Source organism: Zootoca vivipara, chromosome 1 (assembly GCF_963506605.1).
Source record: "Zootoca vivipara chromosome 1, rZooViv1.1, whole genome shotgun sequence".
Taxonomy (NCBI): Eukaryota; Metazoa; Chordata; class Lepidosauria; order Squamata; family Lacertidae; genus Zootoca; species Zootoca vivipara.
Window position 1 is genome coordinate 117,876,152 of NC_083276.1, and position 17,456 is coordinate 117,893,607.

The 17,456-nt window shown below is 45.1% G+C and overlaps 1 protein-coding gene across 1 annotated transcript in view; it reads right to left on the reverse strand.

Annotated features, from left to right (window-relative positions):
• Nucleotides 1–17,456, reverse strand: part of MYO3B (myosin IIIB) — a 253,454-nt gene that overhangs the window by 199,726 nt on the left and 36,272 nt on the right. The window contains exons 4-7 of the mRNA XM_060281215.1: nt 16,999–17,133; nt 9,907–10,011; nt 9,509–9,608; nt 1,678–1,754 (exon numbers count right to left, since the gene is read on the reverse strand). Of these exons, the coding sequence (XP_060137198.1) occupies nt 1,678–1,754; nt 9,509–9,608; nt 9,907–10,011; nt 16,999–17,133 (417 nt within the window). The remainder of the gene's footprint in view (nt 1–1,677; nt 1,755–9,508; nt 9,609–9,906; nt 10,012–16,998; nt 17,134–17,456) is intronic.

Here is a 17,456-nt window from a genome sequence, read left to right on the forward strand (position 1 = left end):
TCCATCTCTTGTCCGTTTCACTCTTGACATATTGATTCCACCCAATTTTGCAGGAACTTTTTTTTTTAACAAAACTACAAAAAAAAACCCAACCCTTTGCATTAACAATAGTACACATTTCATATTCATTTCTGTATGTTTTCCCCAAAAATATCAATTCTCTATGCATTTCCCCCTAAAGTGCTCATTATTGCATGCATTGAAAGTGCTCATTATTGCATGCATTGCCACCCAAAATATTCATTTTAATACATGTTTTTGAGCCGAGAAGTGCACGGGAAATTTCGAAGAAGTGTGCAGAATGTAGGATGACTGACCAGTCAGAGGTTGGTTGTGTGGTGTTTTAAATGAGGTGCTACTTGTGCTGAATATTGCATAGGCTCTGGTGTCGCATTTATTCTGGGCCTAAATGTTTTAAAGGGACCAGATGCATCTCTCACCACCACCCTCTTACAGAACAGTCCACTTTGTTCTGTGTTGAGTGACAGGCTCAGCAGGATGGAGGCGAGGCGAGGCTTCAGTAGCACCCTGGACAGCTCCGTGCATGGCTCCGCAAGAGCAACGCTCAAATGTTGTTTCAGTGGCAGTCATCCTCAGATTGACCTTTAAATAGGGGTTGCGGCATCATTTCAGTAGCTGGCTCTACCTTGCATGAGGGGAACCTCTTGATTCAAAGGGGACAAGCCTACTTTAGCAGCCCTTGACTCTAATGGAGGAGGTAAAAAATGTGGCTCTCTTTGGGCTTTGAGTCTTAAGAGTCAGAGGAGGGCAATGTGACTTCCAAAGGCTAGAGATGTACTGGAACAACAGAACCCTCTAGACCAGGTACTTCTGGTCCAGTTTTCTTTCTCCTAATTTGAATTCCTGACCTCCTCCCCTAAAGAACTGGGGGGGGGAATCCAATTCTATTGGCATGACACTGACACACATACATGACACTCACCATATGAGTTCACTGTGGGAGGGAGCGGTGCCAGATTAGAGAAACAGTAGCATTTAACAAATTCCTCTGACGAGAACCATCTGCTATAGAACCAGGTTGGATTTAAAGCAGATTCAGTGGGAAACTGCCATTTACCATAGATGTGGGTTCAAACTTGGCTGCCCTGTTTTTGGCACATAACTTCAGTCACCTCAGCTAAATCCCAATCTTTTTACTCAGCTTATTCTTAAAGATGGATGGCTAGTATCCTACATATAAAGGGAGTTTGAGAATTCAGATAACATGTATCTTAAAGCCCTGAAATCTTAAACCTAGCTTTCTATTTTTGTATTCACTGTGTTTCCCCGAAAATAAGACACTGTCTTATATTTATTTTTCCTCAAGAAGACACACTATGGCTCATTTTCAGGGGATGTCTTATTTTTATTACGCGTCCAGCCTCGCCTCTTCCTCGGTGCCTTCCAGAACTGCGCCTATCACTATGTCTTATTTTCGGGGTATGGCTTATATTGCGCAAATGCTTAGAAATCCTGCTACGGCTTATTTTATGGGTATGTCTTATTTTCGGGGAAACAGGGTAATATAACTTACGACCTACTTGATTGTCAAAAACACACACACCAAAACCACAAATAACAAGACAATGAAATTAGAAGTTAAAAAAACCTAAACCAGTTCAAAGCTAGCTATTTAATAGAAGTAAGCGTACACACGCTAAGCAAACTATAGCTCACCTCAGGAGCCATCCAAAATGGTGTTCCAACTGATGTGTTTCTCCTCAGCCTCGTGCTGGTAAGCTGTGCAGAAACACCTGTAATGATAAAATGCATTCCAAATATTGGCACAACAGCATTCCTTTTTGAAAACTGATCCTTATTGCCCTTTCAATACAATGCCAGGTCAAGGTCAATAGATTTATACAATTCCCCCTACCAATGGGTGACTTGATGCAAGTCAGGCAATTCTAAAGTCAGTGCATTTTGAATTGCCTAGCCAAGATGTCATTCCCAGAATCAATTGAGGCTTCTGTTTGAATAGAATCAATCACCTTCTATGGTGGCGCGTCTCTGCCATTTGGACAGATGTCAACCAAATTACATTTGAGATTGGCAGATCATTTGGCACAAAGTACATCATATATATATAAAGGTAAAGGTAAAGGTAAAAGACCCCTGGATGGTTAAGTCCAGTCAAAGGCGACTATGGGGTTGCGGCACTCATCTCGCTTTCAGGCCAAGGGAGCCGGCGTTGGTCCACAGACAACTTTCTGGGTCATGTGCCCAGCAGGACTAAACCGCTTCTGGTGCAACAGAACACCATGATGGAAACCAGAGCACATGAAAATGCCATTTACCTTCCCGCTGCGGTGGTACCTATTTATCTACTCGCACTGGCATGCTTTCGAACTCCTAGGTTGGTAAGAGCTGAGGCAGAGCAACGGGAAGTCACCCCGTTGAGCGGATTCGAACCGCCAACCTTCTGATCAGCAAGTCCAAGAGGCTCAATGGTTTAGACCACAGCACCACCTGCCCCCTTTTTACATTATACTGCAGCTGTGGAAATCACGATGGGTCCCTCCAAACTGGTGTCTTATTGCAGGTGTATTCTGCAACATTTTATTGACACAATCATAGTGCATCAGTGATGGATTTATTCTGCTTCAGTTTTCTCTGCAATATAGGCATCCCACCCACTCATGCACAATAACCTTGTATACACATGTGGCCAGGAAATAATTAATTCAATTCAATTCAAACCCGGAAATAGCAGGAGAGACCTGGAGAGTCCTCCTGTCTTGCGAGGACGGTCTTCCTGGAGTCCGAAGAGGACATCAGTGAGGGAGCCCTGAAGCAACCTGGAGACTCAGTGTAGCTTTGTTTACACTGCTCAGTCTCCCCGCCTAACAGCTGATCTGCGGGGAAGTGCAGCAGCAACCTCCAGCCTCCTGCCAGCCCCAGAGCTTCAATGTTAATTGTGGATATTTTTATATACGGCATTTTGGGTATGGATTGAAGAGAGAGTGGTGGAGAAGGCGTTTAAAGGGTGCTCCCCGCTTTACACGATTTCACTTATGCACACAGGGGAGTCACCTGCACTCCTCCAATGTAACCACGTTGTTGCTGCCCTGAGGCTCTTTAACACAACAAAAGCAAGAAAATCAGGCCCGGCTCGCCCATTGACTCTAGTGGCACGTTGCGCCAGGGCACCTGGGCAATCAGGGGGTGCTGAGGGACGCCCCAGCAAGTGGGGGAGCTGCGCAGCGGCCTCCCTTTTCCCTCCACCAGCCGCGACGGAAGAGCAGGGTGGTAAGCGAGCGGAACAGGGGCACTAGGACACTGTTCCGCTCTGCAGCGCCAGGGTCATCCCTCACCCCGGTGCTGCATTTCATTGGTAGAGGCGACGCCACATGGCAGCATCTCTACCAATGAAACGCAGGGCCCTGTTGGCGGGAAGGAAACGGCCGTGGACCCAGCAAGTGCTGGAGTCGCGGGAGACGGCCGGGAAGGCCCCAGCGCGGCCCGGCCTGCCCAGGCATCCCGGCCCGCTGGGAGAAGGGAGGAAGGCTACACAGAGCAGCGGCGCCCCCTCCCCCACTCAACCCGGCATCGGACAGGCGGGCGGCCTCCGGCACAGCGTGGCCCCGCTGTGAGGTGCGGGGGCCGCTGTGAGGCTCTCCCCGCCCCCGCAGCCCGGCACGCCAGGTAAGAGCTGGGTTTTCTGGAGGGAGGCATAAGAACGGCTTAGGAAAGTATTTAAGCTAATGTAAATTTTTGTAAGTTAAGTTAGGTTCTAGGCAGAAAGCTGCCTACTCTCCTCTCCTTACTCTGAGCTACTCAGTGGCAGGGAGTGCTCGGAGGGGGGGGAGGGGATATAATGGAACCTTGGAAATGCTGTGCCCTACAGGTTCCTCTTGTGGCAGGAGGGGGCCTGTGGGAGGGCAGCATGGAAAAGGAGGAGGGTTGAGTTAATATTATAAGAAAAGGATTTTAAACTGAAATAGAAAACCCGCCATAAGCTTTTAGATTTTGTTTAGGGAAAACCAGGAGGAAGACTATCGAGGAAGTCACAATTATAAGGTTAAGATAATAAGAATTGGGGAGTTAAAATTCTCCCCTATTATTGTTATGTGTATATTTGTTTAAGTATGTTTATGAAAGAGCTGGGGGAAACCAATCCTCAGAGCTCCTCCATTCCTGTCCCTTCAGTGGCAGGGGGGGGAAGAGGGGGGAGGAGGGAGGGGGGAGGTCAAACCCAACTTACAATGGACCCCCTTTGATTCTCAAAGCGCACGGGTTTCACTGGTGGCAGAGGTGGACCAGTGGGTGGAGGGAAAACGAAGGGACAGTGTTGTATTGTATGTTTGTGTAGTTGTGTAGTTTGTTTAGTTTTGTTTGAAAATTAATAAAAAATTATTATAAAAAAGAGCTTTCCTTTTTTTTTTAAAGAGTGGGGGGGCGCCCGAGGGATCCCTGCACCAGGGCGCCCAATGACCTTAAGACGGCCCTGAGGAAAGTTATGGGATTTCAGCAGGATACCCACTGACTGGAAATGAAGCAGGCTGGCCACCTCAAAATGCTTGTGGATACAAACAGTATTAGAAGTGTGATCACATGTGACAGACCCAACAGCATTGTGAGCACAAATCATGGTAAATGTGCAATAAAAGGGATGTCTGGGGAACCTAATCTCCACCTGTATTTGGGAATTTACAGAGTCATCCAACAAAGAACAAATTATGTACTATAAGAGGGATAACTCAGAGAAGTTCAGAGTCATTTGGCAACCGTTTATAGAATTGTCCACTAACTGAATATTGATCTTTGTAGTTCTCACCCATGTGCAAAATTTTCCTTTTCTATAATTTGCTGCAGATTGCCTAGAATCTGTATTCAATTTTAAAATGGCTCTCTCGGGCTTAATAGCATGCATTGATCACAACCAAAAGTGACAAGTATATAAGAGTAAACAGGTATTCAAAAGTCATGTCTGCATCAGACTTAAAAGTAGACTTAAAGGCCCTTCCCTTTCCTTGGGAATGGTAGTTTTTGAAAGGGAAGGTGGGGACCCCCAAAACGGAATTTTCAGCACCTTGACCAAACTACAACCCCCAGGATTCATTGGGGAAAGCAGAGACAAATCAGTGTGTAAAAGCAATGGGGTATATTCAATTGTAGTTTTGTGCTGGGAGAAAGTGTGCCACCCTGTTTTCAACCTAACTGGGCTATTTGGGGTGCTAGGGAAGGGGTGGTACCCACACCATACACCTGGAAGGTGTATGGTGTAAGCAGAGGCTCGACGGCCATATGTCAGGAATGCTTTGATGGTGTTTCCTGCTTGGCAGGGGGTTGGACTGGATTCTAAGATTCTATTCTATGATTCTAGTTTGTGCCTCTTTGGTCCCCAACCTTGCATTCAACTATCAACTGTGGCTCCTAGAAGCTGTCTGCATGAGACAGCAGCCACACCCTGGAATGGCTCCCACTGGCCGGCTAAACCAGGTGAGGGTAGCCAATGGGTCTCCAACCCTCAGTGAGTTAGGGACTTGCCCTGCACATGAAGACAGGCTCTGGCGGATTGAGTGGACAAGACCAACGTTGGGTCCAATGGTCAAGAAGGCAGTTCCTGCACGTGCTGTAGAGGGAGAAGGGGCTTGTCAACCTGGGAAGGTAGCCCATCTAGGAGAAGAAGAACTCTGATCCTAAACCTCTGCTGGGATATCTTCAGGAGAAGAAAAGGCTAAGAAGTGAACCCTACACAAAGCTGGAGTGGAGTCCCTAAGACGGTTGGATGGTGCCTTGTATACCTCCTTCCGGCAGCAACTCAGTAAGACCAAGCTGGGGCTGTCATCTGGACAGTCTAAGATCTCCGTACACACTGCCCAGGCTTGCGCCCTGGGGAAGTCACTTCGGTGCTCCTAACACAGCCGTTTGACTTCACCTCTGGAGACACACTCCATTGTCTCTCAAGAAAGATGAATGCCAACAGCAACAAGGCAACCTAACCATTTTTCAGGGTATCATTAAGGGAGTATGGGGGAAGCAGTTTCTCTGACCTCTGTTGCAGACCAGATTTAATATCAGGAGCACCTGTATTTCTACCTACCAGGTTCTTCCTGCTGCACATTCCTTTGCATGTTTATTCAAAAGTTAGTTTCATTGAGTTCAATGGGCCTTACACTCGGTTTAGTGGCTACAGGAATGCAGTGAAAGCCATTATTGCTTTGAATCATATAATCATTCTATATATACTTGAGATATAACAATGAAATAGAACGGCTACAAATGCTCTGGAAAATACATGCTTTTGTTTTGCTATGCTTTGTTGTTTTGCAATTCAATCTTGAATATATCAAAGAGCAGGAGAGACATTTGGATATACTTTGTACCTTCCTAAGAATTTTGGCCACTGCATAAGTGCAAGCACACTGAAATCTGAAATTACACCTATCTCATTCTGTGGACTAAATGTAGAGCGCTTAGTTTTCCTCCAGTTTCAAAACGGGTATGAAATGCAGGTAGATTCCATTTTAGCAAACACATTACGTTTTGTGCCATCAAATATTTTGCAAGAGGTTTTTTGAAATGTCAGAAATGTACGTCAAAGGATCAGACAAAAAGCCACCTAAACTTATGGTTCTCTCATCCAACTAAAGCACAGCCAGTCAATAGCATCAATCGTTTGCCATTCTTGTTCTATTTTGGATTTTATATCCCACTGTGGGAGTGCAACATGGTGATTATGTGCAAAATATTGGAAAATGCTGCTCAACCAATATTGTTCCCCTTTTTTTACTTCCTCCCTCCAATGTGCTCTTTTCTTTTGGCACTGTTGGGTTATTTCCTGCAGCTCAAGCGAGTTGCTGGTACTAATTATTGTCCCGGGAAGATGGCATCGGATAAAAAGTGATTTCCACCCCTTATCCTTTGATGCCAATGAGACTGCTCAATAAGCTGTTGCTTTAGGCTAGTTGTTTGCCCAATGGCTCCTCAAAACTGTGTGTTTCAACTACTCATCAACAACGAATTTCTGCACTTCCCTGTAATAAACAGGCATCTGCTCTCACATCACTTGGACAAAGCAATCACAGAGCCTTTGTTTTTAAAATAAATTAAGCTACTTTGGAAGTACCAGGGAATTATCACTTAACTAAAGTGCCAAATGGGATGTATATAAAACAGTTTATTCTGCTTGGGGATTGCTGCCCAGTAGGGTTGTTTTTGAGTAGCCACATTTACATACTGAAAGGTTTTCCCCCCTTAAAAAATAGATTGTGGTTTCATAGAATCATAGCATTCTGGAGTTGGAGGGTACCCTGAGGATCACCTAGTCCAGCCCCCTGCAATGTAGAAATGTGCAGCTGTCCCATACAGGGAATCAAACCTGCAACCTTGGCATTATCATCGCCACACACTAACCAACTGAGCTACCGACCTGATGTGAATTACTTTTCTGTCTTGTTCTGTTAGCTCAGTGTTTCCCAAACTTGAGTCACCAGTTATTTTTGGACTGCAGTTCTCATCAACCCTGACCACTGGTCCTGATAGCTAGGAATGATGGGAATTGTAGTCCAAAGACAGCTGGAGACTCCAGTATGGAAAACCCTGTGTTCGCTGGTTAACTCTCCCAACTCAGTATTATGCATTTTTATTCACTTCTTTATATTATTGCTATAACCCTTTGGGCAGGAATTTGGGTAGGGTGGGGGCGAGTGAGTGTGGAGGTTTATTGCAAAATCCCCAAATGGGCAATACCTTTATAGGAGCAACCAAAAATGCCACAAAGTCGTGAGCAACACTGCCCAACAACCAGATTTGTTTCTCTTGCCTGCAACCCCATCAAACTCCATCAAATTCTATGAAGCTATCATCTGCACGTGCGCAATGAACATCTGCACTGCACACACCTCTGCTTAAGTGTGGCCTCCATTTTCGAATTCAATAGAAGATGGTTTGAGGGCAAATGCACCATATAGGAGTATTTTTCAAGAAGCTACAGGATAAAGATGGATTGTTGCTGATGTCATGTGTCATGACATGATGTCATGATGTCACACATCAGCAGCGGAAGCACATTGGAGCCAGACTAACCAGAAATGGGTGCATAGTCTCTGTCCCAAGATGGAGATTGCAAACTGATTGCGTTAGTTGCTGCTAAGCGCTTGCAAGTATGGGGTGACGGGAGGAAGACGCAATGTGCTGACCCCATTTCTGAGGACATAAAACTTGGCTGCGTGAGTCACATCTGCCTCCTCTCTTGTTATTATTGCTATCGTTATCACTTGAATTAGCATCCTCCTCAAGAAATCAGCAAGCTTATTCAGAAGTCTACTGCAAAACCCACTTCTCTCCGTCTCTCTTTAATCCTTTTATGGAGGCTTCCAATTTTCAGTCACACTCATGTCTTACAGCTGTAATTGCAAATTAAATGGATCTGTTAGCTTTTGGACCCAGTGGACCACTTCAGCTTCTGCCGAGAGTGAATAAATATGCTAAAGGGCTAGTCAAAACTCATTTTAGAAAGAACGGTGCCTTCTTTTCGTATGGAAAAAAGATAATATTTAAAATCTAGAGATCTTTGCCTTCGCAGCACTGGGCAAAAAGAACCTCTTCCCAATATTATTTCTGTGAACAAATGCTCTGATCTAGCAAGCAGCATGTGCATGAGGGAGAAGCATGGAAGGTTCCTGGCCTGATTCGATTGCCAGGGCTACGCACATATAGCTAGCCCAAATCAGGTAACTGGTAGGAGTCCTGATTCCCACCACCAACACAAAAACCCTGGTTGTTACTATTAACAATTATTTGAGCAAGATATGGGCACATAGCCACAGCTGGTGTGCTTTACATACAATTGGATCAGGACCAGAGTTTTCCCTCTCTTCCTTCCAAACTGTTTTGTAATTTCTGGGGTTCCATCAGAGCAGGTAATTAACACTCCTAATGTTTGGGGAGGCAGTCCTGCCATCTTTCTGTCAGATGGAAATAGCCAAACTCCGAGGGGAGAGAAAACGACCCCCAATTTACCCTTCCCATCAGCTCAGGAGCGATCTGGCTGGTTCCTTCTCAAACAGCAGCTTCTGCCTTCTCCAAGCTTCTCCTCTGCCTCCTTCCTCCCATGACTCCATCCAAGACTTATAAGCCACTGGCAGGAGGCTGGGAGCTTGTATGATTTCACCAGCTCCACCCTCCAGCTTGTTTGACCTGATTGCTGGTCAGGCTTCCTGCGAGTAACCAGATAGACTAGCAGCTTCTTCATCCTATTCCCCATACCTGAGAACACAGGAGGCTGCCTTATACTGAGCAGACCCTTGGGTGCAGCTCAAGGATTTCAAATGAGGCCTACCTGGAGATTCCAGGTATCGAACCTGGGCACTCTTGCCTACAAACGTGAGCTCTGCTGCCTCTGAGCTACAACCCCTTTTCTAGCATTGCTACGTTCATGCATTTTGTGCCTTCTCATTTCAAGATTCCACCCCGAAAGAACACTCAGGTGAAGAGACTTCTCTGCTTTCCCATGCAGTCAAAAAATGGACACCCTGGTCTAAAGAAAGAAGCTGTTCATTACCAAAGTCAACAAGCTTGACTCCTCCTTCTGTCGTCAGGAGAATGTTGTTCCCCTTGACGTCACGGTGAATGATCCGGTTGTTGTGTAAGTGCTGAAGACCCTGGTGCCAAAAAGGAAAAAAAGAGGAGAAAAAGGAGGAGAGGAGAGAGAGAAGATGCTTACTCCCATTTTGAAATGTAATTTCCCTAATTTCAGGGAGGGCAATCAAAACAATCTGCATGCACACTGTTAGAAACATCGGCCCGCTGCATCACATCTTGCAAACAGCCCCCCCCCCTGCTGCTATAACAAAATCTGCATTTTACTGTCAGCCGCGCCATCATTTATAAATAGAAAATGTCATCAGTTGGGTAAATTGCACCCTCTGCTGTCATTAGAAGCTTAATGAACATCCTTACCAGGAGAGCGCCGTATAAGATGTACGAGATTATAGCTTCGTCCAACTGTTGGCCACACTTCAGCAAGCCTTTGACAAGGTCTGTGACAGAACCTCCGTTGCACAGCTGCAAAAAGGGGCGGAAGAGGGGAAAGAGAAGCAGAGTAAGACCCCCTGTTAGTCACTCAACAGGCCTGTTTAGCTTGCAGATCTCTGCTTTCATGCATCCGTAATAATAGATGTACACAAGAGATTTGACCCTGGACTGTAAGCTCATGAAAATGAAACTAGGCCCTCCTGATTCCCACAATGCTTCTGTTTCCAAATAGAAGCCAAAATCCATAAGCTTGTGAACTTCATGGGCTTCCCATTCTCACCTTTAGAAGGAAAGATGTGACAGCTTTTCCAAATGCCTGCACATAGCATTGCTTCACATAGACGAAATCAAGGATGCTCGTGACCTGTTATTTACCCGTTTAATTTCTTTCCCGCTCTTCACCATGAGGTTCCAGGGTGGGTTATGGCCATTTTAAAAAACACAGTATTAAAAACAGTTAAAATACATTAGAATTAGGGTGGGTCCTAAAATATATATCTCAGGGGTCAAAGGCTTTGGCATCATCACAAGGTTACTAATGAGTGCAGTGCCTCCATGGATAAATGCAGCTCCCCTAGACATAAAGCCTTCTCCATTCATTTCAGGAGGGAAGCAAATCCCACTGCAAAATCAGAATTGTAGAGCTGGAAGGGACCACGTGGGTTGTTATGCAATCAGTGGTCTGTGTTTGTCTGAGCTTGAGTCTGGACTAAGGATTCTGAGCCCCGTGTTCTGATTCGATACATGATATCCAATCACAGAACATTTCAGGATTTGGGCCTCTGCCATTGGCCCTTAAGCTCTGAGCCATGATTTGCAGCTTGGAAGTTTAGACAGCCAATCACGTTGAGAGTGGGAGTGGCCCAGGCCTTCAGAGATGTATAAAAGCAGTTGCTTTACCCTGGTTGTCCAGTTCTGTTAGTTCTGTTATCACTGTGTCTTACCCTGTGGGAACCCATCTACACTTCAGGGGTCATCAAGTCCAACCCCCTGCAATGCAAGAATCTTTTGCCCAACGTGGGGCTAGGACTCATGTCCCTGAGATTAAGAGTCTCACACTCTACCGACCGAACTATTCCTTCTTCATTGCCTTCTCTTTACATTCACTTTAAAGGGTCAATGCAGTGGGGATCAGAATGAGACCCTAAGGTTCCGTTAAACCAATGGGGGTTCCATGTTAGGGACTAGGATGGCTTATAATAGATAGGTTCTTGCTTCAAGTGACATTCCGAAGTCATCTAACTTTGATACTGTTGTTAATGTAAAAGGCTCATAGGCTGTAGGTCTGATCAGTCGCCAGCCCTTGGGCCTGACACAAGAGGTAGAAAAATTAGGAATATAAAAACATAGGAGAACTGGAACCTGCATTATACTAGGTCAGACTATTTGTCCCTCTAGCGCAGTTTTGCCCACTCTGACAGGCAGCTCTCCAGGGTCTCAAGCAGAGGTTCTTCCTGTCTTTCTTTTCTTGGTTTCATGGACAAGTTGGACACAGAAGAATGATGGAAGGAACCAGCTGGAGAACCCCCAAGGGAGGAAGGCTTGGGGGGACGGCAGTGAATGGTCAGAGGGAGGAGAGAGAGAAGACTGGGAATACAAGGTGTCAGAAGCTGAAGATGTAACAGGGTTTAGTGAGCGGGGAAGAGTCTGTGGCAGTCCAGAATCAGAGGCAGAAGCTGAAGGAGGAGAGTGGAGGGGAGGGAGGCCAAGAGGCAGAGATGAGTTGGGCTGGTGAAAAGGCACGGGTGTCTCCTCCTCCTACTGCGACAAGCTTCCCTCCCTCTTGGTCTCCCAGAATCAGAAGAGGCGTGAAAAGGGTGGAGCAGGCATTGCTTGGGGAAAGCCCTGGAGAGGAGGGGACTTAGACAGCTGTGTGGAGATGGGGACTTTCATTCTCGGCAACTGCTTTTCATGGAATAAGACCACCGAGAACGAGCTGCTCATTAGGCCTGACATTGAACCAAGTCTGTGGAGATCATGCTTTTTTTTTTTGCTAATAAGGGGTTAACTCCAACTTTGAACTCTGTGGTTACTGACCGGCATGCTGCTGTGTCACTTGGATTGATGGGGGACTGAATATGGGACCTCCTCCACACAATGCATCACTTTCTCTACCACTGAGCTATGGTCCTCGCCCAAAGTTACCTAAACTGAATTGAGGGTTGTTGTTCTTATGGGATTCATCTTTGTTTTAAAATAGTGTGTGTGTGTGTGTGTGTGTGTGTGTGTGTGTGTGTGTGTGTGTGTGTATCAGAAGTGGTATACTTTTATACTGATGCTGTCTCTCTTCCAAAACTGCTTTTTGTGTGAAGGAAAATCCAGGTGTGTGTGTGTGTGTGTGTGTGTGTGTGTGTGTGTGTGTGTGTTTAAGGGACACGATTGATGGACTTGATAACTGGGAGGCAACAAATTACTATCATTTCAAACCTTCACTCCATCAATGCTCCTGCTGGCAGGCAATATAAAATAGATGGCAGACATATCTCTATACTCGGGGGCTTGATGGCGCATTCTGCCAACAACTGAGATGAAACATTCAGAATCCAGAAAAGCACAGCTTCTTGCAAACATTTCCCCCATCTATAGTTTTCCACACACTAAAGTTTTCCACACACTAAAACGACGAGAGAAAAAGTAAAATTAAAACCTTTCTAAATGGATTTTTGCCCACATCATTAGTTCATCACTCATCTCTCTCCAGTAGCTATTTTGCTATCACTCTGGTGTCTTTTTTCTATTGCATTCACCAGTAGAATATATCAGCTATGAAATCACATAGTTCTAGACAGACCAGTATATTTCCTCGAAGCAGCTCTGACCACCATATGTTTGCTGTTTAGATCCATAACAACACTATTAAGATGAGGTGTGAGCTCATGCCAACATGAGTTGGCCTAGGAACATGTAGTTGTTAATAATAATAAATAAATAATAATAATAATAATAATAATAATAATAATAATAATAATAATAATAATAATTTATTATTTATACCCCGCCCATCCGGCTGGGTTTCCCCAGCCACTCTGGGCAGCTTCCAACAAAACATTAAAATACAATAATCTATTAAACATTAAAAGCTTCCCTAAACAGGGCTGCCTTCAGATGTCTCCTAAAAGTCTGGTACAGTGGTGAGAGGGACAGTGGTAGGGTTGCCAGACTCAATAGAGGACAGGACTTCTGTGCCTTTAAATGCCCTGCTCTCTTTTGAGTCTGGAAACCTTAAAGAGAAACCAGCAGACCCTTCGCTTGGAAATTAAACAAAGGGTCTGCTGGTTTCTCTTCAAGGTTTCCAGACTCAAAAGAGAGCAGGGCAATTAAAGGCACAGAAGTCCCGTCCTCTCTTGAGTCTGGCAACCCTAGACAGTGGTGGATGTTCCTTTGTTTCTGTTTTGGTGTCTCATACTGGGGTTAGGAAAAGACAGGCTTGTGGCCTCACAGCACAAAGTGGCCTTCCTCCACCTAAGGCCCTCTAGATCAAGGTTTCCCAAACGTGGGACGGCAGCTGTTTTTGAACTACAATTCCCACCATCCCTGAACACTGGCCCTGGTTATCTGGGAATGATGGGAGATGTCGTCCAATAGCAGCTGGAGACCCATCAACACCAGCCAGCATGGCCAGTGACATACCCTCCAACATTTCTCCATTGAAAACAAGGAGGTCCTATTCTAGAATGAGGATTTTCCTATTTATACCCCACACATCTTACTGGGTTGCTCCAGCCACTCTGGGCAGCGTCCAACATATATTTAAAAACATAACAAAACATTAAACATTTTTTTTTAAAGCTTCCCTATACAGGATTGCCTTCAGACGGCTCGGGGGTCGGATAACTCCATACCCTCCAACATTTCTCCAATGAATATTGGGACGTCCTAGACCTAAGGAAAAGTGGGACGTTCTGGGATCAAATCAGAAACCGGGACAGCTTCTTTATATCAGGGACATCCCTGGAAAATAGGGACCCTTGGAGGGTTTACAGTGATTGGGGATGATGAGACCTGAAATCCGAAATATCTGGGTGTAGCCATGTTGAGGAAGGTTGAGAACTTGGTGCATGAGGCCAGGGGGGAGGCAAGGGGTTTGTGTCGGGGGTGTGTGTGTGCTCACTTTTGTAAATAAGTGAACAGGGTTGCAGAAAAAGTTCCTTTTTCCTCCCCTCACGTTGAGGTAATAATACCACTTTAGTTATGACAGGTCCAAGTGTTCAAAGGAGCTCTGAGTGAGAAAGGTATTGCTCATAGAATATAAGCTTGGCAGAACGAAGATCCCCTGAGGGGAAACAAGAACTTTTAATTACATTTTCACCCCCAGAAGTTAGCCACATCACAAAGAATATATGATTTCATCAAAAAAAAAAATCGAGCCCTTTTGTATGGAGTTTCTTTCATTGAATTCAAGTGTTATAAATAGCAATTGCAGCACAACAGAGACAAAATTGGTATGCAAATCCTGAAGCGCAGGGTATTTCAGTTGGGTCAATAATGCTAACATTTTGCTAACTTTCTCCCCACCTGCAGTTTGATGACTGCAATCCAGAGGGGGTGAAACCACGAGTGAATTATTCTGAAGGGCAAACTGGATGTGATTCAGCGGATGCATCAACAGGGGCTCCTGCAGGGTTTGGAATTTTATCAATAAGCAAAGCAGCAAGACAGTCAGGAAATCAGTCCCTGGGGGAGGGGATGTTTAACCCTTTCCGCTTAAACCGGCTTCCCTGATTGAAATCGGGGGTGGGCAAGTGGTAGCTCAGGGATCTACTGGCAGATCTCTAGTTGATTTGTAATAAATGGTTCCTGAATCTCAGTTGTTTAACAATAACAGCAAATCAACTTTCCGCACTCGAATTGGGCTGCAGAATAACAGCAAATCAACTTTCCGCACTCGAATTGGGCTGCAGAAATGAAGAACAGAAATGAAGGAGTGGGAATATGCATGAAAGAGCTCTGAGCTCAGTTCACGTCTGGAACCGAAAAGAAATCAAATCCCTAATCTCCAAACATGATCCAAAGCCCCCTGTTCATAAATTCTTTTGCCTCGTGGCTTCTTCTTCAGCAGATTTGTGGGTTCCAGCCACAACAGCCCACAAAGTAGATCTGACAGGCCTGAAGCTTCCTTCGCTTTTGCCTGCTTCTTCCAATAAGGCTACAACAACCTGATCAGGACAGGAACCAACACCCAATATGTCCCGAGAGGATGACATCCCAAGAAACATGAAGCTGTATGATTTAACTGCCGGTCGGATCAATTGAAAGAATGGAATGAGCTTAGGAAAGCTAATAAGCTTAGATAGAATGGAATGAGCTTAGAGTTTAGGAAAGGCATTTGCAGTGGTTCAGGGGTGTCCTTCAAACCGTGTCCTCCTTCAAATTCTCACCCGATAACTTCATAGCCCACACATGAGACAAATAGTAGCTTCCAAAACTGGGGCATTAGAAATGCACAGTGAAGTTTTGTTTTGAATTTTCGGTGAAGAACATGCCTCTCGACCATTTCAGATCAACTTTACAACCAGTATGAAAGGCATAAGGGAGTCCTTCTTTGTGTTCAAAGCTAGTAAAATAGTAGGTGTTGGGGAGGGGTTTTTTAGGGGAGGGACCCCACTGGATCTGCACTTCAAGGACAGGCAGCCAGAGGACATTATTGCTGCCATCTTAATAATAATAATAATGATAATAATAATTTTTTATTATTTATACCCCACCCATCTGGCTGGATTTCCCCAGCCACAAAATATTAAAATACATTGGTCTGTTAAACATTAAAAGCTTCCCTAAACAGGGCTGCCTTCAGATGTCTTCTAAAAGTCAGATACAGTGGTGCCTCACAAGACGAAAGTAATTTGTTCCGCGAGTCGCTTCGTCTAGCGAGATTTTCGTCTTGCGAAAGCGCAGTTTGCCGCAGCAAAAAAAAGCCATCGAGAAACTTCGTCTTGTGAAGCGCCGAAAACATCGCAAAACACCTTCGTCTTGCGAGTTTTTCATTGCGCGAGGCATTCATCTTGCGAGGTACCACTGTAGTTGTTTATTTCCTTGACATCTGATGGGAGGGTGTTCCACAGAGCGGGTGCCACTATCAAGAAGGCCCTCTGCCTGGTTCCCTGTAACTTGGCTTCTCGCAGCGAGAGAACCGCCAGAAGGCTCTTGGCACTGGACCTCAGTGTCTGGGCAGAACGATGGGGGTGGAGACGCTCCTTCAGGTATACTGGACCGAAGTCGTTTAAGGCTTTCAAGGTCAGCACCAACACTTTGAATTGTGCTCAGAAACATAAAAAAACTTCCTTGACATGTGTGGAAATGGGAGTACACAATAGAGGTGCTTTGTTTGAATACATTCCTTCAGTGCCCCTCCCCAAAGTACTGTGATTGGAGAGCCCTTGCAGAATGATTCCCTGTGGTTAAAAGCTATATTTGTCCATCACAAAACTGTACCCCTACATCTCTCACTCCTCCCTCAAAGGGGTTTTCTTCATTTGGAGAGGTTGGGAGAAGTATATACCGTATTTTCACAAATATACTGACTGATTCCTTCGCACCTCCAAATCAGTCCCAAATCTTTGGGAACAGCCCAAATGAGTATGGATCAATTTGCCATCTACCTAAATTTGGATGAAGCCTGATTCTCTATGAAGTGGCCCACTTCAGTTCAGGCATATTGAAAAGCAAATATGCTAAGTAGACGAAACATCTGGCACTGCATTTCCTACCCTCTGATTAATAACCACGAGCGGAAAGATACAGAATTCTTCAGAGAAGAATGGTCGGCCAATATTTTTGCTTCTACATTTTTGGAAGAAGCAGTTAGCTCAGGCATCCCCAAACTGCGGCCCTCCAGATGTTTTGGCCTACAACTCCCATGATCCCTAGCTAACAGGACTAGTGGTCGGGGAAGATGGGAATTGTAGTCCAAAACATCTGGAGGGCCGCAGTTTGGGGATGCCTGAGTTAGCTCGTAAAAAACAAACAAAAAGAAAAACCCCTCTTTTAATTAAGATTTCGTCTCACAAAATATCTTACCTCAAGAACAAGCCACAGCTGCCCGCCCACATATTGATCTGCTTTGTAAAACATTCCATAGAATTTAACAACGTTGGGATGATTAGGAAGGAATTGTAAGATGTTGTATTCTGCTTCAATTTCTTCATCCACATCCTAAATTGGAGACACACGGAGATGGGCACTTTACAAAGTGAACAGCTTTATTGGGGACGGGTTACATGACATAACACACCTAGAGACTGAATAGCAGTCACATAAACATGGCTTTGGGGCAGCATTAGAAAGATTAAAGGGATCAATCCTGTCCTTAGCCAGAAGTCAGCTGAGGGGCCTTGGGAAGCTCTGCTATTGAATATGGGGAGTATGTCAGTAGGGCAATTCTTATGCCAATGGAAATCCCCTAGCCCTCCGATGGGAAGCTTGTTCCCGTGATAGCTCATCTTCCAGGGATATTGTGCTAGCAGAGTAAGGGGGAA